Below are 24503 nucleotides of genomic sequence, written 5' to 3'. Positions count from 1 at the left end.
TGCCTGTGTCTGTATGCATGCATGCGTGCAGAACAAAAACTATTTGATTGAAATTATGTTCAATAAAACACATTAAAAATACATTATTGAGCATGACGCTCACCTGAGAAGCACCCAACTGCGTGAAGCTGAGAACGGGATTTCCCCCGTGGGATGAAATAGGCCTAGGTCTAATTATTATAATTAAATAAAATGATTTTTTTTTAACGTTTAAGTCAACACTCTCTCTTTGGTGTGCTGATATTTACTAAACTAACCTATGTAAGCGTATAATCCTGGCTGCAAACAGTCTTTGGTAACAAGTATTAATTCTACTTTGGTTTCAAATGCACTCCCTCTGTGTTTAAAAGGTCAATTTCACCATCCATCAGTTTGAAGGGGATTTCACTGCACAGTAATGGCTCATCATTTGACAACATTAAACCTGGTGTCATCATTTCGGGCAGGTTTTCAGCTAAATCTTGCAAAACTTCTTTTCAAATTATCGTCCAACATTTTCAATAAATTGTGAATTTGTGGCATGACAAACTGAAGTATACACTGTAGGTCTTAAGTGGTTAAAACGTATATAAGGGCTTTGGATGTATAGTGGTTAACTAAGTAGTCAGCTGGGGGGTGGGGGTGGGGAACTGTGATGGACATTGTGAATCTGTTTGTTTAACTGTATGTAATGTGTTTTATTTTCGTTTTTCGTTTTATTTTTCGTTTTGTCATTATTTATTTATTTTTGTTTTGTATTTATTATTGTCAAATCATTTCGTGATAAGATTTTGTTTGTATTTGTGCTGCCAGGGGGATGTGGGGGGGAAAAATATATGTCAATTGTTGAAAATACTTATGTGTACTGTAAAGAAAAAGAATAAAAATATGTAAAAAAAATAAAAATAAACATATATAAGGACCCACATCCCCTAACACTTCTCAGTCTGTTTTCCACAACGATAAGGAAAGCGGCAGCAATCATCGTTGACCGTAATTATTGGCACGGCGGCCGTGACGTAAGAGTCAATATGGTCAATGGGTGACGTAAGAGTCAATATGGTCAATATGGTCAATGGGTCCTTGTGAAAAAAAAGAAGAGAGCGCATTTCTGCGTTTTGGTTCCCAGCGCTTGCGACGTTAACAAGGAGCCCATGAGCATAAAGACAGACTTCTGTTTCACTGCCACAGGAGGAGTTATTATAAGGTTATTATGAAGACCAGAAGACCCCAGCGCCATCTCCATCAAGTGGAAAGAATCTGTCCCCTCCCTGTGACTGAACATGGCTGCCAGCTCAGCCCAAACCTCCCTCTCACTCTCTCCTTATCCCCGGCCTCCACTAACTCTTTTTAAAGCGTAAAGCCCTTCCTGACATGGGTGCGGGCGTGTCTCAGCTGTAATGAGCCGTGCACGGTGGAGGGGCTTAGCAAAGTCCTCACTTAACCTGCTGCGAGACCCTGATGGGAGGAGAGTCACGGGTGGAAAGATATACCAAATGCTGTGATTAGGCTCCTCTCTCTCTCTCTCTCTGTTTATTGGCTTGGCCCTTTTCAGGGAAACTTTTACAGCTGCGAGCGTAAACAAACATATTTACACTGGAGAGCAGAGCAAAAAACAAAAACAAAGTAATGGAGCACACCTACTGTATGGTATCTGATAGTTCTCTAACTATTGATTGAATTCACAGCATGTGATCGTATGAGCATGCATGCATGTGTACTGTGTGCTTGCGTGCGTGTGCGCATGCGTGTGTGCATGCGCGTGTGTGCATTTGTGACCTTGGCATGCCAGGAGCCCCAAGGGGCAGCAGAGCAATAGTCAATCTCATCAATCATGCATACATCAGGCATCTGCACTGTAGTGTACACACTGCACACTGTAGTGTACACACTGCAATTTCAAAATAAAAATCCTCAGTGTCGGTTTCACGCCGTCTCCGGGTCTGTCTGGGATATGGGTCTAGACTGTTGGGTCAATTTGTTTTGTTTTTACACGAGTTGCTACATTTTAATTTTGCAGTTACAGAGCGACGTTTTCGAGCTCTTCTTCAGACTAAACGGATGATACATACTGTAGATGCCATCTATTAATTAAGTACACACATTGAACCCGCTGTGTGGAGATCTACGTGATTGACAACCATTTACAACAATGCATAACCATCAACATCACACGTGTGAGCATAGAGAGTGTCTCAGAGTAACTGACCAAACATCAAAGTAACTGACCAAACAAACATTAAAGTAACTGGCCAATAAAGTAACTGACCAAACATCAAAGTAACTGACCAACCAAACACCAAAATAACTGACCAACCAAACATCAAAGTAACTGACCAACCAAACATCAAAGTAACTGACCAAACACCAAAGTAACTGACCAACAAAACATCAAATCCACTGCATCAAAGCAACAGACAAAGCATCTGTGTCACTTAAAGTGACACACAAGTTATTTTATGCAATTTTTGGGGGGGAAATGTCTGAAATTGTATGAATATTTTTCAACATGGAAACGATTATGCAAAATAATTGCGATTAATAGGCGATTATGTAATAATTGTGACAAGCCTAGCCGCATGGCCATCATGACTTCACCAACACGAAGAAGACGTCCCTGAGCACAGATTAAAAACAATTACATAGAAGAACACCCCATTAAGGTTAAAGTCGAGGTCTACACATTCATGTGTTGTCATCCAACATCCTCTTCAGCATCTCTAATGATACTCTCCACAAGTGTGTGTGTATGTGCATGCGCGCACATCCATGTGTGTGTGTGTGTGTGTGTGTGTGTGTGTGTGTGTGTGTGTGTGTGTGTCTGCATATCCCCACTGATGAAACGCATACGGCTAAATTGACATGTTTGAAAAACGATCTGCTCTTAATGTTCGCGTGGAAACAGATAGACCATTGTAAGAGAATCCCCACCCAAAAACAGCTGGGGCCGGTGGCCGGGAATCCAAAAAGAGAACCTTTGAAACATTTACTGTCTACATTAGCAGTATTTACAGGCATAGAGAGAGAGAGAGAGAGAGAGAGAGAGAGAGAGAGAGAGAGGATACTGGGAGAAGATACACAGAGGACTATAACTCTGCCTAGTCATTTAATGGACCATTTTATTGGAGGTCAAGAGATCAGTGGGCTTGCCTCCTTGTGTGTGTGTGTGTGTGTGTGTGTGTGTGTGTGTGTGTGTGTGTGTGTGTGTGTTCGTGTTCGTGTGTGCGTGCGTGCATGCGTGCACACACACACACACACACACACACGCACACGCACACGCACACGCACACGCACACGCACAGAGACAAAAGTCCCACAAAAGTCTCCACAAGAACACTAAATCCAGATACAATTGACCTCATGGGGACACTGTTCTGATCCCCACGAGGAAGTGGATCATTTGTAAGGTTAAAAACTTTTTCAGAGTTGGGTTACACTTATCAAAATATGCAGGTCAGGCCGTCAGGGTCAGGGTTAGGGTGAGTGGTTCATGATAGGATATTCATACTCCAGTTTGAGGTGATAAGGTGACCACCGAAACGGTGCTTAGTAAAAACAGAGAGACGTGTTTGGATGAGCGGTGATGTGGGTAATGTTGTGGTTTTCGGTGGTCACCTTATCACCTAAAATTGGAGCAAGACTAGGCCTTTAGCATGAGTGGTTCATGTTAGGGTTAGTGTATGAGATATGGATTCTGAGGTTGAGGGTAACAGATATGGATTCTGAGGTTAGGTCTTGTTGAATGGGAAGAGAAACCGAGTTTGGCTCGTGATGTTAGGGTTAGGTTGTGGCTGTGGTTGGATTAAGATTTAACCACTTTAAGCCCTGTATGCTTTGCAGCACGGAGAGTAGTGAAAATAGCAGATCTACAAGTCTGCAATGCGTCACATCTGCAATTTGTTTCACTCAAGTTCCATTCATTACTTAGACTTTATTCGTGTGTGTGGGTGCGTGTGCATGTGTGTGTGCGTGTGCATGTGTGTGTGTGTGTGTGTGTGTGTGTGTGTGTGTGTGTGTGCGCGCGCACGCGTGCCCATGATCACATTTACTTAGATTCCTATCAGCTACTTCTACATCTCCTGGGGTTCTATCTAAACACATTATGGTCTCATAACTCTCATTACATATCCTCCCTGTTGGGTGGAAACCTCATATCTCCGAAACTGACATTCAAAAGCATCAAAACTAGCAGATCGACCATCTCGAAGCGCGCCACTTCAATCAGCTATACTTTGGATGCTTTTGTGTGACACTGTAGTATGATCAAGTAGGATGTTCATTTACAAATCTGGAGACATGAGGTTTCTGGCCGACAGCGACGGTTTTGTCATCACTGCTTTTAGGCCGGCCGCGTCTCGCCGGAGCCTGTCAGATTAAAAACAGCTCCAATGTCTGTGGGTCTGACCCCGTGCTCCGCTGCACCCATATCTGGCGTGAAACACAAAGGGCCGGCTCAGACCCTGCCATTTGTGATCTGGAATCATCACACACACACACACACACACACACACACACACACAAATGTCAGCCACGGGACGGGCTGCAAGCGGTTGCCATGACGCCGTGGAATTGACGAGGCAATTGGGGATGCTGGGGTTTGTGTGTGTGTGTGTGTGTGTGTGTGTGTGTGTGTGTGTGTGAGAGAGAGAGAGAGAGTGAAACAGCAGCCAGAGTCTGGAGCTGTCAGCAACAAGACAGCGCAGCGCGGTCCGGGCCAATATGGTTATGATTTGAGAACAGCGATAAGAGGAGGTAAGTGCTGAGGGAACATGAGCGAGGGGAAGAGAAGAGACAGAGGACCAGTGAAACTGCATGATGTCAAGGAAAGAGGCATTTTTATTGACCGAGACGGAGAAACAGGAGGATTAAGCAAACCAGAATAAGGAAAAGAAAGAAACAAATAAATGAATACAAGCCGTCTGCACACAGTTACTAAAAGCGAGTCCATCCCCGGGGATATATGCACACTCAAAGGATTTGCAGACTCTGGGTTATGCGCCGTGTACATGCATTAAATTTGTATTGCTGAACGTCCCCCAAACAGCGTAGTAGTAGCAACTGCAGAAGAGAGAGAAACTGGAGCAGCTCGGACAGTTAAAGCCCTTTATTCAGGTGCTAGTATAAGAAATGACTGATTTCGATCATTCGGAGTCATATATTGTGTAAAAAAGCTAATATTTTGGGAAAGTGAAATATATTATATATTGTGCATATGCTAATGGTAAAATGCCAGTGTGCAAATCAGATCAATATTGCTCCAGACACTGAGGAGAACTGGGCAGAATAGACAGGTTTTGAGGACAGAATTCCTGAGGACTGAGGTTTGCCTATATATGTAGGATAAGATCAAAAGCGCCAAGAAGTGACCTGTTGTGAGCTTGTCGATTGGCAATTTTGAGCGTGGGACACCATAGCATGGCTAAGAATAAAATCGGGGCGAGTATAATGCACGGGCAGAGAGCTTGCTTGGCTGAACGGGTAAAGAGGATCGGCGACGATGGGGATGAGGAGCGATGAATGCAGCGGGAATAAAGGCAGAGGAAAATAGAGGGGGCACAGAGGGAGCAAAGCGGAGAGATGGCCATCGCGTTATCAGCCGGTATGATTTTCAGGCGACAACAAAAGGCCAGGCGGACAGGGAAGGGAACCGAATCCAGGTCCGTTTGTCTCCTCAAATGGCCTCTGGGGACTTCTGGGGAAATGGCCTCCTTTCTTCCTCGACCCTTTTCAGCCCTAATCCTCATCTACATGACAAATAGTGTGACTTTGAAGCCGCTTGTGTCATCCCTGCCACTCTGTCACTCACTACTGACCTTTTGCACTCATCTCTCTCTCTCTCTATCTCTCTCTCTCTCTCTCTCTCCCCCCCATATCTCTCTCCCTCTCCCTCTCCAATCTCTCTCTCTCTCCCTCTCTCCAACTCTCTCTCTCCATCTATCTCTCCCCCTTTGGCCCTCTATCTTTTCCATTTATCTTTGATGTCTGTGCGCCTCCCCTCAACATGAGCCGGTGGATGGGAGCGGAGGGCCTAGCATGGAGAGTCATTTCTCAGATGCCTTGTTAGCCTACACAGTGTGTTGTTTGTGTAACCTGCTGGGGTCTTCAATACCCCCCACCCGCTGTCTCCATCCTTCACTGTTGTTTGCTCACTGTATACGTCAATAAATAAATTGTTGCTGCCGGGCAGAAACCTCTCAGTTTTTTTTTCTCCCTGTAAATTAACGTCCTACTTGATCATACGACAGCGCCACACAAAAGCGTCAAAAGTACCAAGCTCGAAACACTGCACAAAGCTTCCGAGCTTTTAGATATCGTCACTTTCTTAAACTAAGAGCTATTGTTTTTAGGAAAATTATGTTTTGGCCTAAGTCAGCTGCTCATGACACTCGTCACCTATAGTCCTAATTGAATCATGCTGATCAGTAATGGCCTATCTCAAGAGTGTGACTTATGTCAGGAGGTGGTTTTCAAGTAGGACCCAAATGCGAGGAAGTCAGAATCTTGAAGTGGAAGTTTAATTAAACAAAGGTTTGCAGGAGAGCAACACTATCAAACGAACAGACTTTGAAACTCAGTAATAATCCAACAGAGAACACAACCAAACACAGGGTTTAACCCATTCTGGGCGGGAACCCCTATTGGTATCTTACCCCCTCAGGCCGGGCACCCATATTTGGGTTCTGTACAGTATGTACAGTATTCAAAAATGTAAAAATGTTGATGCTGCTATATAAATATTTTTCAGAAACCTTAGGTCAGGATTTAGAGGCGTTTTTAGAATCGGCCTTAGGCCTGCACAAGATTAACAGGACACAGGTGAACTCAAATCAAATCAACACAAGGATTGGCTGGGGAAAACAGGACACAGGTGAACCAAAGAACCAAAAATCAGGGAAGGTGAGACAAGGCAGGGAACTACTACAAAGGAGGACAGGAAACACAAAAGCATCACTTTTCAGGATTCAGGAACACCAAACACAACACACGGAAGGCAGATCCTGACAACTTAGGCCAACATAGGCAAAAAAAAAGCCAAACTAAAAGGACTCAAGTAAGTAAATTGGCCTAAGTGAGGTTTAATCCTATTCAATTCTATGTTTTCGTCTTATGTTACATACTGTAACTGATATCATATAGTTTTTTTGTTGTTGATCAGTTTGTTTTTTTCCCTGAAAAACTTAGGCCATAATTTAAGAAGGACATAATGAGGTTTCCACGCGACCGAGACAAAATATAGTTGCTCCAACTCAGAAAAGGACAACCCTTTAATGTAATATGCACTCCAATATGCACTGCAGTGCTGTTTGACTAATCCACAAATTTAATTTCAAAATTGATTTACCATCGACCAGCTAGCTAGGACACAAGAACTTGAACTTTGACATCATTACAGATGCCCGAGACACCTCGGAAAACATTACAAATATGCATGATAAAAAGGCTGGGGTCTCATGGGTGGAAAGCAAGCATCTTAACCACTAGCCTAAAGGGAAAAAACTCCAGGGGCGTTACTAGCGTGATGGCGACGCAGACAACACGACTGCGCGACGGCCCAGAGGGAAGGTCAGCCTCGCTGATCAGCCTGCGTCGGGGCCCACTGACATCTAGTTACGCGTCTGAGAGGCTCTGATCCACTACTGCTACAATAACAATGGTTACATTTAGGTATACGGTTAAAATGGTATTTTGGACATTGAGTTAGCGATAGTAAGGCCTATATGAGGTTTATGGCATATATATATATAGGTATATGGCAGCTATAATATTGATGGAATGTTTGCAATGGCCTGTGCTACATGTTCTTACCAGGGTTGAGCTACAGCAGTAGTTCTCAAACTAGACAAGATTACAAGATTCATGTTTTAAAAACAAATATTCCCAATATGTATTTACGGTTATAGTGGTTAAACTGATTTTGCTGGGGACCCCTGGAACCCAATCAAGGACCCCCGGGGTCAGTACAGTACAGTTACACCTCTACTACAGTTACATCAGTACTCTACCACCAAAGTCCTACCTGGTTAAAGCGCTCCAATCTCTCCTTCACCTCAGCCATGGTTGGGTTAGGGCTGCGAACTTTGACCTCCGGGTTCTGCCTCTGGGCCTGAAGTCCATTTCCTACGATTCTGCCTTCATAGCTGGAGGGGCGGGGGGGGGATGGAGAGAGAGAGGTGGGAATGAGCAGTGTAAAAAGAGATACAGCGACCGCTTGTATGTAGCAATCAAAACAGCATCATTGCGTCAGTCTCACAGAGCCAATCATTTTTATGTCTTCAAAGCGCTATGCCAAAACACTCATTCATAATGTATCATAAACCTGAACAATATATCGACGTGTCAAACACAACACAACACAGTCCATGTCGTATGATTGTTATATGCATATAAATAACTTGGTTTAAACAGATTGATATTCCTGGGGGGATAGATTACTCTGTTCTCTGATTCCAACAAATTGCGTACACTAACAAGCTAGTTGAAACGAAGCACAGTAAATTGCTTAGATGCATTACAAATACAGTGTTGAGGGCCAAACGGGAGAGAGAGATCAATACTTCTTACATAATCATGTCATTTAATTAACACACAAATCCTTTTGGTCTCTGAATCCCAATGGAAAAGGGCAATAATGGTACCTCTTGTACATTATTACTGGAAGGCCTATATTATGATGAGATTGTCATAAATAATTCCCATGAATCTCGCTGGAGCTAATTGCGTACTGTAAGTGTGCAGAGGAAAACGTTGGAGAGATTAAGTCAAAGAGAACAATTCCAGGGTAGAAACACCCAAAGTAAAAGTCCTGTATTGAGAATGTTTGCGCTAAAGTATAAAATAAATAGCGTGGGTATATTGTTAGTACTCAAATAATTGTGACTGTAGGCCTAGATGAAGTATAAAATAGGGCTTAATTAGTTCATGTATTATGTTTTTTTAATAATAATCTAAATATAAAATCGTACATACAGGATTCAGCAAAAGCAGCGCATCTACAAGCTCGACTTTACAGCCACTATCAGAACTTAGTAGTACTGTATATCGTCGGGGAGAAACCTCATATTATTTCCGTAAAACCGCCCTCTTATAATACTACAGTACTGTGTTACACAATCTACATGTTCGTTCGAGCTCGTTAATCTGCTACTTTTGCCATTTTATTTATTTATATTTGAATCCTGAAAAGTAACAGTTTGGGACCCGACAGAGACGATATACACATATATATATCACGGTAGATAGTAAAATAATTTCCCTGCAGGGATTAATGGAGCTAATCTTTCTCTAGTAAAATTCCTGCAGTGTTAAAGATCGAGCTAAGTTAAAGTGAGTGTAAAAAATGTACCAGAACCGAACCACTTTTACCCTCTGAACACACCGCACTTTCACAGCTGCACCCTGCGCCACTGCGGAGGTGCTATAGGACATGCACTTTGAAACCCATTAACGGAAGGGAGAGCTGCTAGCCTAGGCTGTTAGCGCTCACATTCAAACTCACTCTTCTGCACTCCCTCTTGTACGTGTGAGTGCACGCGATGCATGGAGGAGAGTGGTATTGAGCAGTGGTTTCCAAATGTTTTCATGTCACATAATATTGATGTATTTGGCCACGGACCCGCATCTAAAAAGAATGATGTTGTGCCAGGGAACCCCAGAAGAGAGGATTAGTGTTAAAAATGGCCGCTTTTTAAGAAAACAATATTAAAGGATTTGCACTCATTTTCAAGATTTTTCAAAAATAGCAAATCTACATGTTTACTTTGTGCCACGCTTGCATATCTACTATTTTTGAATAGCCAAAGTATAACATGTGGCTACAGTGGTTAAAATGAGTGTGACGCTATATTAACACATTTTGCTACATGGGGACCACCTGGACCCCCAGGGGTCATTGAAATGCTTCCACAGGTTCTCCAGCAATATGAGTTAATATTTAAAACCTAGTGGAAACAACTATAGTACTACTATACTACTAAAACAGCACATCATTGAGCTTGTAGATCGGTGATTTTCAAACAAATCATGAAATAAATGTAGAATATTTTATCAACAGTTTATCAACACAAATCTTGAATTGGGGGGCGGGGGACGTGTCTCTGGCACAATTTTTTTTTAGTACCTCACATGAAAATGTTTGAGAACGACTGGTATAGAGCCATCAACATGGCACGTGCGAGGGCCATGTTGATGAACATGGCACATGTGTGCATGCACGCACACGTACGAACACACAGCAGGCAGAGAGTTCCAAACGACTTAGCAGCACTAGGGAGGTGGGACACCAATCCTATATGTGCTGGCATCAACTCAAATGGTGCTTTTCATTTAAGTGTTCCACAGCCAACCCAAGGAAACATTAAAGCGACTCCCCTTATGGCAGGAGACCGAATGTGAGCAGGGAGGTATGGATGTGCGTGTTCGTGTGTGCTCGTGCACACGCGCGTGCATGTGCGTGTGTGTGTGTGTGTGCGTGCGTGCCTGAGCATGCAGATACTGTATATTTGCCTACACATGAGTGGTAGTGATCATAAAAATGCTGAACTTGAGAATCTCTGGCCTGTGATCTAACTGATGTCTTGATAAGGTCTCTCCTCTTTGCTGAAACAGCACTTCACACAAGCACGCATAAAAATGCTAAAATCTCTCCTCGCTTCAACTCCCCCTCCCTCGCTCTTTCATCTTCATTGTATATCCCTCTGTATATCTCTTCTCTTCTCTTCTCTTCTCTTCTCTTCTCCTCTTCCTGTCCTGGGTACTTTGCATAGCTGATGCCATCCATCCCCTCCTATCTCTACCGGACAACAAATGAAGCTCTTAATTGCAACTGCGGCACTGAATCCTGCCGTGACAAGAAGAAAAACAATCAATAGCCTTTTGGACTTCCGACCAACACCCCCTCCCCGCCACGCCCAACCGCCGCACCCTACATCACGTCTTGCTGACATTATAAATGATTCATCGCCAAGTAAATGGCTCCTGGGGCATTTGGATGAAAGTACAGTAGGAGCCGATGTATGTGTACAGTGTGTGTGTGTGTGTGTGTGTGTGTGTGTGTGTGTGTGTGTGTGTGTGTGTGTGTGTGTGTGTGTGTCTGTCTGTCTCCCCCAGGCTTGGCTGAAGATAACAGTGTCAGCTAGCTTAGAGCTACTGTATTGTGTGTTCCATCAGATACATATGAGGCTAATGGTTGTGTACTGTGTGAACATGTGTGCTGTCCTGCTGGTTGCTAAAAGTAGGCATTGTAGTAGGTATTTTTTCCTTCTACTGTGTGCGTGTGTCTGTGTGTTTTGTCTTCCATTATCCAATGCTATGAAATAATGGAACAGGAACACCCAACATGGATGCATAGTTACTGAAGGTTTGGCAGGGCAAGGGGGTGTCCACATCAATCCGCCTGGGTAAAGGAGATCCTGACTGGGGCTTATCCCTGCTCAGCTCTGGCACGACTCTGGAAACCCTGATGTCAAGCTAACGAGACCACAACACTCCCTGGTAAGTCAATCACAGGGAATGTGCGTGCACGCATGGTCACGCGAGTGTGTGTAGCTGAGTTTGTCCCGTTGGATAAAGATCATTTTGGAGATTTCCCACCTTTCAGAGCTGGTCATACCAGACTACAGACAGTCATACCAGCTTAGTGGCCTAGTGATTAGAGTGTCCACCCTGACTGAGACTGGGAGATCAAGGTTCAGTATAGGTGGCTGCCTTTTTAGGACACCGGAAGCGGGTTTGGAGTATATTATTTTCCAATGGACGAGTGAACATGAGCACAGCTTCTGAACCATTATTTAGTGCCATGGTCACGCACTAAACAAAATATTTGGACCTGATCGTCAAAAGCCACACAACTTTCCCACGATGTTCATACTAAAATGGCTTTTTTTCCAGAGAGAAATCAAGAGAAAATCTACTTTATTCTCAACCTTTCTCTGTCCCAGGCAGCAACACACTCTGCGCCCACTTAGACCATTTATAGGATTTGTGTACCAATTTCACCTCCACCTTCAAATTCTATATCTTTGGCCATACCAAAAACTATAAAAATGCTACCAAATGCCTCCCTGCTTGGCACTGAGCAGTTCCTGCGACATACTAGCGTTATGCCCATAGGGTGTACTTGTGCACCATGCTACGGAAACAGAAGATTGACCTACGGGCCATGTGGCTCAGAAACACATCTCACTAACACAGCTGTCATGATACATGTACAGTACGTCTCTTCTGTCTACCTGTGGCTAGCCGTTTTCTTTTCATTCCCCCAAGAGCACGCACAACTAAACCACTAAAGATGAGCCAATGCTTTTGTGAGAAATAACCAGAAGTAATGGGCCAATGTTTGGAGTTTTCTCCGAGTGGGTTGTTTGGTAACTCAAAAGCCACTGCTTCAAATAGCAATACAAAGCCAAGTGTCAATACGTGTGTGAATCTCTAGAATACTAATGGCTGAACATACACAAAAATAAATGTTTCAAAGGGCCCCAGGTCAGAAATGAATGGCAGTTATATTTACTTCCGTGAGCTCAGTGGTTTACTAATGAAAGCCATGAAAATAACTTTTGTCTCAAGCTACTATTCTACGACTGCATGAGGTGAAGACACCGTCTGAGTCATAGGAGAGGACTAATGCAGTCCTGCTCAAGGCTGAATAAGGACAGGTTATGAATATGACATTTGTTTAGAAGAAAGACAAACTAGAAACTATTTTGTTTCTGTCGGGCAGAAACCTCTTAGCTGTATATTCAAACTTTGTGTGTGTTTTTCTGTAAATTAACGCCTTACTTGATCATATACAGTTTTGTATATTAGATTTCCATCCAACAGCGACAATTTGATCAATTATTATTTAATAAATAAGATAGACAGATTAATAGGTTACGGTCAATGAGGAACTCTCCAATAAATTAAATTCTAGTCCTGTTGGGATCTCCCGACAGTGTGGGGAGGGAGTTGGCTGAGAAAGGAGCAGTCGAGGTTGAGGTGTTGCTGGCCAGCCTCAGCAACACCATCATGTGAAAAGTCACTGTTTTCCAATGTGTGTCTTGGGTCCTTTTGTGCATGGACAGAATGTAGACTTTTATCCTTTGAGACTTTATTGCCCCACAAGGGGACATTCCTTTTCACAGCACTGTACTTGTCAGACAACAAAAACACATAGACCAGTCGACAACACAGTAACAGCAATTCGACAGCAACAAATGACAGACGGCAGTACACACTCAGGCCTGTTCTGCGAGGCCTGTTGTTTACGTCGCCTAAGACTGCAGGTATCAAGCTTTTCCCCCAAACAAGTCCTTTTTCACCTCAATGTTCTGCAGCAGTGCCCGGAGTGGGACATTGCAGTAAGGTGGTGATTGAGTGGATTTGTGATGTCTTGTGCTATTGAGATTGCAATGTGAACAATGGTTTTGTTGTTTGGTTTAGTGAGGTTGAGTGTGGCGAGAGCAATTTGTCCTGGCAGCAGTGTTGTTCACTATAACCCAGGGTACGCCGCCCTGCTTGCAGGAGGGATGTTTAAGGACCCAGAATATTACAAATTATCTTGAAATCTGAGCAGACCCTGTTGTGTATCTCAAGGACCAATCGACTTCAAACTCAGTGTGCATATCGCAGAGGACCCGAGGGAGTGAAGCACTGAGTGGAAAGTCGGTTGGATTGACGGTTTGTCCAAAAAGTAACGCTATAAATCTGCAATAAATCCATATATGGTTGTGGCTGACATGTAAGGGTACACCGATGTGCAGGCGCAATCACAATGACATTAAACAAGTTGTCCCTGCCAACATTTCAAGAGCACTTCTATCTATTAAAAGATTTCTGTTTAATTTAGTAGGGCATAGGAACCACTTCTTTTTTCTGCACGTCGTCTTGTCAGTCAATAAAGTCGAAGTTGAGTCAACACGTTGCTTGAAGACGTACTCACATTGACACGCAAGGGTGGGGCAACTTGTATGACATATCTCTGCAACATTAAAAATATACAGTACGGTGTGTGTGTGTGTGTGTGTGTGTATGTGCATATGTGTGGTTTCCATGTGTGTATATCTGTCAGCAGGTTATAATAATGACACTTATCAAAGCTTGCAACACACACACACACACACACACACACACACACACACACACACACACACACACACACACAACAGTGGCTAGGCCACCTGTGCAGATTACAGTAAGACACGCTACCAAAATACATATACTGTAACAGCGTAATCTCATTCCATTTATGATGACTAAGTGTTCATGCAGCTTGTACCGCAAGCGCGCACACGTGTGCATGTGTACACACGTGTGCATGTGTACACGCATCTCTATTTAACACATGCAGTGCTCAGAAGATACAGGCTATCGTTGACTCTAATCTAATTGGCCAATCGATCGGGATGAAGATCTCGTCTCTGCTTAAGCATTTGACTACTTAAATATTTGACACTGGAATCTTTCAGCCTCCGTCTCCTGGCAGCGGACGAACGCTATACGGCTCCAACACAAACATCAGACACGGAACCAAAGGACAGAGGTATGTGATAGAGCAAGTGGGTGCATGTGTGTGTGTGTTTTGTGTGTTCTTTGGCCCAGACAGACTGGCGCGCGCACGCACACGCACACACACACACACACACACACACACACACACACACACACACACACACACACACACACACACACACACACACACACACACACACACACACACACACACACACACACACACACACACACACACACACACACACACACACCACTAATGATGGTGCAAGCAGAGAGCTCTTAAGCCAGCAGGGATGCCCACAGGCAACAGTTAGAGGGGGTCAAGTAAGTTTTCCTGTGCCTTTGTTGGAAAAGAATAAAAACACAGCTCCAGACATTATAGCAGGCCTGCAATTCACTGCAGTGCTTGCTGAAGTACAGCTGTAGCTGTACTCGGAGAGTAGTGGTTTGACGAGCCTAAAAAGGACTATAGTGATTTGCAAGCTCCTGCAACACTGACTTCTGCATAGCAATATCGCTGTTGTCGGGCAGAAACCTCTTATCTCCATACAGTATATTCATGACTTTGTGTGTTTCTTCGTAAATTTACACCCCACTTGATCATACTACAACAGTGGTTCTCAAAGTTGGCTCCGGGGTCCTTGAGGGAGTTCCAGGGGGTCCCCAGCTATGATGGATAGTTAGGAACCTAATGGACCCATGGATCAGTAACTCTAAAGAGTGTACAAATGGAACCAAATGGACCCGTTACAATCACAAACAGTGATTGCAATATAAATTGGGGTCCCAGTGATAGAAATGCCATTAAATGCGGGTCCGTAGCCTAATGCATGTCAAACTGGGGGTCCTTGAAATTAAACGGGTTGAAATGGGGGTCCGCAGGCTAATAAGTGTCAATTTGGGGGTCCTTGACATGAAAAAGTTTGGGAACCACTGTACTGCAATCACACAAAAGCATCAAAAGTAGCTGATCCACAAAGTCGAAGAATGCCGTTTTCGGATTTGAATCCTGAAAAGCAACAGTTTTAGGACATAAGAGGTTTCCCCCCCCGACAGAGGCCATATGCTAATTCAGTAACATCCAGGAAAGAGTCTGTCCTCGATACTGATGGCGAATGAATAGATGCATGAATGTGTGAAGGGAGAGTTCTAAAGTGACAGTGCATTGTTGCTCGACGGAAATAGCAGATCTATCATCTCACAGCGCCTTTCGGCACGTGACACCTGTGTGCCAACCAAGTATAAATCAGGCTATATGCGCGCATGCACACACACACACACACACACACACACACACACACACACACACACACACACACACACACACACACACACACACACACACACACACACACACACACACACACACACACACACACACACACACACACACACACACACACACACACACACACACACACACACTCCAGCCAGAACACAATTGATCGTTAAAATAAATATGCTCTGAAAATGCACGCATCCAGAAAAGGTTGCCAAAGTATAGTGTCACATGCACAGACCCTCATGTGCCTATCATCACACAACAATAGAAAGACCATTACAGACTATACAAAATGATGGAGGTCACTGTTCCTAGTCGTATGCCTGCGGTAAAGCAAATGCCAGCCCTGCAAGTTTAAACGTTTGCTACAGTGGAAAAGTTTGCAGTGTGGGAGGCTGTTCAGCACTGGCAAAATGCGAGCACAGCATGACAATACGGTTCCATCTCTGCCTGCAACGCTTTTTCTTCCTCAATCTCCCTCTCTTCCTCTCCCCCTATTCCTTTTCCGCACGCATGCACGCACACGCACGCACGCACGCACGTACGCACGCACGCACGCACACGCACACACAAGTAGGCCTACATATCGTATACTGTACACCAAACAGTCAATGCACATCTCTCACCATGAGGCTAACTAAACCCATTGCAACCATCACACACAGGATTGCATCTTTCCGTTTCTTTTCTTCAGGGATAAGCTTTTACTTGGAGTCACGACGACTGACGACAGTAGATGAGACTCCAGGGGTGGGGTGGGGGGTGTTGGTGGTGGAGGGACGGGGTGGGCTGGGGGACGGGGTGTTTTTTTCGGGGGGTGTTTAGCCAGCCTGGTTTATGAGCCAGGCCTCGGACATGTTGAAATACTCTCAAACTGGTGGCTTTGTTCCCAAAAGGCTAGGCTGTTCTCACAAGCTGTTCTCGCTGTTCTCACACGCTCACACAGCCACTCACTTTGCTAACATTAAACACATGAGGCGGGCCAGTGTGCTCCGACTATAAAACAAATATTTAACAAACACGAGATGCTGCGTAATATGTCGTCTCTGAGACAGTTAAGCGCGGAGCTGGTGGAAAACACATACTGTACACACACACAGTTGCTACACAACCCTCAAACGAAAGCTTTTCACCCCCTCGGATATATAAACAGTGTGGCGACAAAACATATGCGCTTCATGCCCTAATAAACACACTGGAGGACTAACACGCTTTCAGTGGCTGCTGCCGCTCTCACGGACGTCCGAACGTCTATAGCTGTGCTCCGCCGCGGCGTGGAAACGTTTCAATGATGTAGCTGTGCTCTGCCGCGGCGTGGACAGAGCTCCGATCAATGGGGTCAACCGCGGGGCAAGCAAGCTGAGACAGTGCACTTCCCCTCCACCCCAACTAACCCAGCACGCACGCACATGCTTGTACAGTTATTTTCAAATGCTTCTTCAGATTTGTGAGTGTTTCAAAGGCCACATTCTGCAGATTAAGACAATAGCTCTCTCTAGTCTCTGATTCATCACCACCATCCCCTAACCGCACGCACGCACACACGCACACTCTCTGTGTCTCTCTCTCTGCATGTCTCTCTCTCTCTGTGTGTGTCTTTGTCTCTCCCCATTTGCCACCCAGCTGGTAAACACATGGGCATGTATAATGCCACTGTGCCACACAGTACACAACTCACAATGCGTTCCCACTTCCCGGGCATGTAGCCCTGGCTTGACTTCCGCTTGTTGCACTGCCTTGTCAACATTGACGACTAACCCCCCCACCACCCCACCACACCCCCTCCCTAACACCACCACCAGCTTTGACTGTTCCTGAAAATCCCCCCAACCACACCCTCGATCCCCACCCCTAGCTGACTCTATACCCTGCTGCTTCCTCCCCTCAACCTCCTCTCACTTCTTTTCGGGGCCAAGTTAAACCCCAGGCTAACGCCTTCTCTGTGGTGAACGGCAGCCACGGGGGGAGGCTACAGTATATAGGTTCTGGAAGCGAAAGCCACGGTCGTTCTGGGACAGACTGACATCATGGTAAGTTTCGGCTGGCTTTTTGGAGAAGTGGTCCAAAGTTCAACTGCCATAAAAGCCCTGGTGCAGCACTTCAAACGAGACGGAGCTCAAATCAAACGTAGCTGAACGTGTTCCCGTCCCCACCGCAGTTAAAGAACCTCTCTTTTTTTCCCCCAGTTCTGATTTCAAGCGTATAAGGATGATTTTTGACCCGTTTGAGTAAGGCAGGAATCAAGTCTTTAAAGGGCAGAAACTTAGTTCTGGTCCAATTATGAATATTTCCAGTGAATTGAGAAAGGTTGCTGTTGAGCAAAGTCCTCTGTAAACTCGGTCCAAGAGTTGAGTCAAGGGTCCTGTCACTGTTTAGTTGTTTTGCGGTCCTGACTCAGTCACGCCCCAACTCCCCCACACACACCCCCCCCTCCCCCCCCCCCCTCGGTCCGACTGCATGCAGTAGTGGCTGATGAGTCAGAGACAGATAGACACAAGCTGAGGGTCGCAGAGATAACAAGCAGCCCTGTTAGCGCTCCAAACAGTATCAACACAACAAGCCTTACTGTAACCCACACAGCGAAATACACCTTTAATGTTGATGTTAATGCATGTCTTGCAGTTATGCAAGTCTGATAAAGACGCTCGCCTCGTTTCATTTTCCGGCAATCACTTTCTCTAATTATTAACTTAAGTACTACCATCGGCCATTTCACCGGACATTACAAAGGCCATTTCACCGGACATTACAAAGGCCATTTCACCGGACATTACAAGGCCACGCCATCACAATTGTGTTCTGCTCTGGACGGTAATTGGGGACGTTAAAGCAATTTGCCCGAACGAGAGTCACAATCACACTCTTTTGTGCCTTTAATTGATGTGTTTATGAGCAGTTTTCACAACGCTTTCAAACGGAGGCTCTGGAGGTGGCCAGAGGTTGTTCCAGCTTTACTCAGTGCTTTACCAATAGCGTTAATTGCCAGCGGTGGAGAGGACAGCTCATTTAGCCATTACTAATGACCGTTCTCCATACAGGTAAAAAAAAAAGAACCACGGGCTACGGTTACACTAACCGCTGAGTTATGTCATCTCGGCACAGATAAAACACTTTTTCTCCTGGAGCTTTACACTAATGAGGCTTTTACAGGCCTTTTTTTTTTATCCGTCAGCCTCTGTTTTACCTGAGGCAAAGCACCTGTGTGGAGCCAGCGGTATATCTGTCCTCGTGGAGCCATGCACCGGTGAAGTATAGGCTGTTTTATGGCTGCGCGGTGCTGGGTTTGGAATTACACACCGCTGTATCGCTCTCAATTGCTTTGGCCACATCTTAAGAGGTCCCAGGGTAATGGTGGGGACCTGTGCTCAGATCAGTCTAGTTTATTGACTAGTGCCACCATCACAGCCATGGTTTGTAGGCCCTGTGGCTTGTATTACTCATTGTTATTACGCACCCGATGGCCGTACGCCCGCGCTGTGCTGCACGCAGCGTCGGCACATCGCTGATGAATTGGCCTCCTCTTGTCTGTGTTCGGGTTGTCAACGTATTTAATTTTCAATTGAATTAAATGCCACTGAATACAAACTGCACACACAGAGGGCTGTTATTGAGTCTGGTCAAGTGACCAATCAATCATATCCGTCCCTTCGTCTGTTCTTCATCTGTTGCTTTGCTGTGCACTGTCTCCTCTGCCTGGCATTGCCCAATGAGTACTCACGCAGCGGAAGACAGACAAATAGACAGCCATTGTCTTTTTATGCCGTGGCACCTGGGGGAGAACCATCTAGAAGAGCGTTTGTCTCTATGTGGGTGCATGTGTGCGTGCGTACATGCGTGCGTGTGATTCCGCATAACATATAGGACTGTGCTCGCTGCCAGTAGGCCAAGGAAGTAAACACATTTGTGAGCTCATAATCTCTGATCCACTGTCCAAATTTGGGCAAGACGGACCACGGACGTCATCAAGCCCCGGGTTATTATTAGACCCCATCTTGTTACTGTACGTGTGACATGCACATTTTCCCCACTGGAGCGTCTCATCCACCGTTACAGTGGAAAATGCCGTATTGCAATTGTTTGTTTGTCGGGTGCTACCGTGCCAGCTGTTTGCCAGCGTCGGTATATGATCTGATTGGTGGGTGGAAGGAGATGAAAGCTGACCCCCCCCCCCCCCCCCAGCCAGCAGACCGTGGTTCGGTGCAGACATGGCCCACTGCTCGCACAGCGGATTGCCGGAACTCTGCCTTTAGAACTGAGATTTCCACCCTTGGCCCCACTGCCAAATAATTGTCAAATCTACTCTCTCATTTCCACTGGGAGGCTTAGCAGAACGTAGGTCTCGTGCCCCCCCTCCCCCCCCCCCCCCCATCCGCAAACACATCTCCGGGGTTCGCCGAGTGCATACAACAGCAGTCTCGCCATAACTGTTGGTTGTGTGTACAGCCAGTGAGCAGGCTATAGCCTAACTCTGGCCTTAAACCGGGCCTTCCTGGGGCTCAGCCCAAGCTTTCAGGCCTGCCTTGGTATGTTCTCTAGGCCACCGTGACCCAGGCCAAACCCTGGGGAGAGACAGGGAGCTGGAAGGAAGACAAGACGTGAGGGAGGAAGGGAGGGAGGGCGGGAGAGACGGAGCGAGGAGTGGCGAGTGGAGCGAGTTAAACGAGGGGAAAGGGGAAAGCGATTCTCTACCAGGGACAATGATCCATATTATATAGTTAAAAAACGTTTACGCAACAGCGATTACCTTGCACCCGCTGGGCGTTTAATACCCATCATTATGGGCTGCTCAACCATCTATTTTTTCCACCTTTCCGCCCGCAGGCTTTGGGTTTTGTGTCTGTAGCATCTAGGTAGTGTCGCTCGGCTCTCGTCATTAGCCCATAAGTGGCCTATACGCGCTCCCCTTCTACACAAAGCCTAGCGCGCCGGATATGTTTCATCTCAACGACACTCGGGGCTAATGAACAAGTATCGATTTATCTAACAATCACAGCAACTGCAAAGGGGGCTGAATTAATTTGGTGTAAGTGACTTGCTCTTGGCAACAAATTGCTCTCTCTCACTCTCTCTCTTTCTCATTATCTAACTATCCCTTTTGTCTCCATCCCCCCCCCCTCTCTCTCTCTCTTATGCCTGCACTAGCAAGTCCAGACTTTAGCTAAATCACTGGACATGTGTGGCTCAGCAAAGCACAGGCATTTTTGTTGACTAAATCATCCTTTAGATTTAGTTGACTAAAATGATATATTTATATGCTAATTATTCCAAAATAGCAGAACTACAAGCTTGTACATATTTCTCTCTTTCTTAATTTTTTTTTTAAATCCTCTCTTCTGGGGGTCCCTGGTACAAAACCATTTCAGATGGGGGTCCTCGGCCTTGACATGAAAACGTTTGAGAACTGCAGAATACAACACATGCACATGTGCTGTACTATTTGGCTTCAAATAATTGCTGAGATAATTGTATATACTGTAGCATGACATCATCAGATATGTCTCAGGCAGGGTCTTCCTCAGGGCTTTAAACCCATCAAAGTAAGAGAGTCGATGCCAAAACAAGGATATTGGGAGGATGGCGTGTTCCCCCGTGTGCCTTACGCCCTCCCTGTGAAACTCCTCGCTGTCAGGTGAAGAGAAGCGCCTGGCGACTCCTATTATGACCTTCTGTGGGGGATATGGACCTTTTGTTAGTTTGGGGAAAGTGGGAATTTGCATAATTACTAAATTGGGGGATGTCACAGCAAGCACAACCGGTATAGGTTTTGGGATGATACTTCCTTCAAAGGTGTTACTGATGATACTAATTAAGGCTCTGTTCCATTTAGTGTGCATGGTTCTCATTTCAAGGACCCCCATAACTCTGAGTGTACGAGTTGCGTCCCGATAGACACAGAATCATAAATCATGTTTGTACACTCTCAGAGTTACACAGCCGTACTGTGGGCCATTTGGAACCTATACTCAAGGACACCATGAGACCCACTGGCGTAGCAGAGTGTTTCCAGAGTATGCACAGTAGCAGCACTGACTCTGTTTGACCAGAATGTAGCACATCCTTAATAATAAAACTTTATTTACATAGCACTTTTCAATGTCCTAAATTAGCATCATCGGTAACCCCTGTGAAGGGGTCCGGAAGTAGGAAGAGTTATTCTGTGAGCACTATACAATGTGAAGGGGGGGAGGGAGAGAGAGAGAGAGAGAGAGAGAGAGAGAGAGAGAGTGAGAGAGAGAGAGAAGAGAGAGAGAGAGAGAGAGAGAGAGAGAGAGAGAGAGAGAGAGAGAGAGAGAGAGAGAGAGAGAGAGAGAGAGAACGGATTGGAAGAGACAGGCGGGAGGTGGGTGGGGTTGATTACCAAGACCTCTGATGCCATCTAGTGGCATCTGTGTATATTACAGAGATACACAGAGAGATATGTTTTCTGTTGGTGGTTTGCTTGTGGGGACACTCCCTCGGCCTGACAGCATAGCGGTGTGTGTGTGTGTGTGTGTGTGTGTGTGTGTGTTTCTGCACACGTCAATTGGGCGTAACTGCTCTCCGCCTCTTGTCACCACTTGTTCCAACATATTAGCAAAGCTAAGGCTAGAGAGACTACACACACACACGACAGCATGAATGAACAATCACACACACACACCCATGGGAAAACACAGTTGACCTGCTGGGAAAGTCACATCCTCCTTACCAACACACGCACACGCACACGCACACGCACACACACACACACACACACACACACACACACACACACACACACACACACACACACACACACACACACACACACACACACACACACACACACTCAGTGATGACTTAAGGAGATGGTCCCTGAACAGCTATATTACAGCACATCAGCTTATTGAGACCATAAGGTCATATTGCTGCCGTCGGGCAGAAACCTCTTATCTCCAGACTCAAACGTTTGATATTTCTTTCATAAATGAACATCCTGCTTGATCATACTACAGCGTCACACAAAAGCATCACAAGTAGCAGATACACCAGTAATCGTACACGCATTCTCCTGGGTGACAGCAGACTGCTGGGCGAGCACTGGCGCTTCGGCATGGGGGATCAACATATGGAATGAACATGGACATATGAGGTTTCTACCCGGCAGAGACGACATGCATGACTACTCGAAAGCCATAAAGCAAGTTGAATGTCTGTCAGCTTAAATGACAGTCAAAACAACACACCACATATAATAATAATAATAATAATAATAACAACAATAATAATAACAATAATAAGCCTGAGGATGTGTAATCCAAGTGCTGTACAGTACGGTGTGCTAGCTTCTTTCTGCTTTGGCAATGTAAACGTATGTTTTCTCATGCCAATAAAGCCCTTTGAATTGAATTGCTAGCCCTGTGTGACCGTGCTTAGAGCAGTGTTGTTTTTTATTTTAGTTTTAGTCATAGTCTCTGGAATAGTTTTCATTTAGTTTTAGTCACATTTTAGTCACCTGGAATGTTTTAGTGTTAGTATGGTTGTAGTTGACTAAATATCATAGGATTTTAGTCGACTAAATCTACAGCTGATTTTGTCGATTAAGATGCCGTCGTAATGACTGTTTTTACACTTGCTGAAAATAGCAGATCTACAAGCTCACAACCCGTCGCAGCGCGACACGTTGTGAGCAACCAAGTGTAAAATGACTTATACTGGATCTCCTGTCCACTAGTCCCTTCCTAACATTTTAGATTAGTTTTCATTTAGTTTTAGTTTGTCATCATAGCTTAGTTTTCATTTAGTTTCCATTTAGTTTTCGTCAGTGAAAAAAGGTAGTCGACGATTTTTTTTGCCTTTCGTTTATTGTCAGTTTGCACTGAACCTTGTCTCAACCACTTGCATCCCTATTCTGGGGCGACCATGAACCAAAAACAGAGAATCTACATATTGCGACAACTCTCGTGAACTAAGTATGTAGACTTTAAGCAGTTTAAAGGCCTATAGCTTGTGTTGGCTATAGTCTAGATTAGAAGCATTATACTGCACCTCCTTTACTGACCAATAATGTCCAGCAGGTGGCAGCATCGGCTGACCTCAGCAGCACCGAACGACAGTGTTTCAGCATATTCACAGTAGTAGTGTGTGTGTGTGTGTGTGTGTGTGTGTGTGTGTGTGTGTGTGTGTGTGTGTGTGCGTGTGTGTGTGTGTGTGTGTGTGTGCATGTGTGTCTTTGTGTGCCATGCGTTCGTGTGTGTCTGTCTGTCTGTCGATAAAAACTCAACACAAATGAGATAACAAAGAAAGAAAGAAAGAAAGAAAGAGACAGACAGACAGACAGACAAAGTGGAACACTAATAATGTCATGAAGTCAGAACAAGCAACAAGAAAAAAAGAACAGACCCCCTTCAGACCAATGAGTGTGCGTCCCTTTCCGTTCCCAGAGACCATGCCCACATGCCGAGGAGGGCACAGATAACTGAGGTCAGAGCTGGGTGGGGGTCTGTCTGTCTGTCTGTCTGTCTGTCTGTCTGTCTGTCTGTCTGACCGACCCAGGCCAGATCAGAGCACTCTAGTCACACACCACACACACTCATGTGAAGTGAGTGGTGCTCTTATCATCATCATCTCATTCTGTACATTGGAGTCCTCACATTTAATCCTCACTTTCCGTGCTCAGCCAATCGAATCATGGGGTACACACAAAGCTATAGCGCCCCTCAAAAAACTACACTACACATCGGTGCCATCTGGCAGTAACCTCTTATCTCCATATTATAACTCTGCACATACG

General features: G+C 45.1%; 1 protein-coding gene across 2 annotated transcripts in view; it reads right to left on the bottom strand.

Annotated features, from left to right (window-relative positions):
• Nucleotides 1–24503, bottom strand: part of LOC308325824 (glypican-5-like) — a 163544-nt gene that overhangs the window by 42797 nt on the left and 96244 nt on the right. For both annotated transcript variants that reach the window (XM_080778527.1, XM_080778528.1), the window contains one exon: nucleotides 7997–8117. In XM_080778527.1, the coding sequence (XP_080634653.1) occupies nucleotides 7997–8117 (121 nt within the window). The remainder of the gene's footprint in view (nucleotides 1–7996; nucleotides 8118–24503) is intronic.

This window comes from Protomyctophum bolini (assembly GCF_963924005.1).
Source record: "Protomyctophum bolini genome assembly, chromosome: 12".
Lineage (NCBI taxonomy): Eukaryota > Metazoa > Chordata > Actinopteri > Myctophiformes > Myctophidae > Protomyctophum > Protomyctophum bolini.
This window is presented reverse-complemented; position numbering and strand designations above follow the sequence as displayed.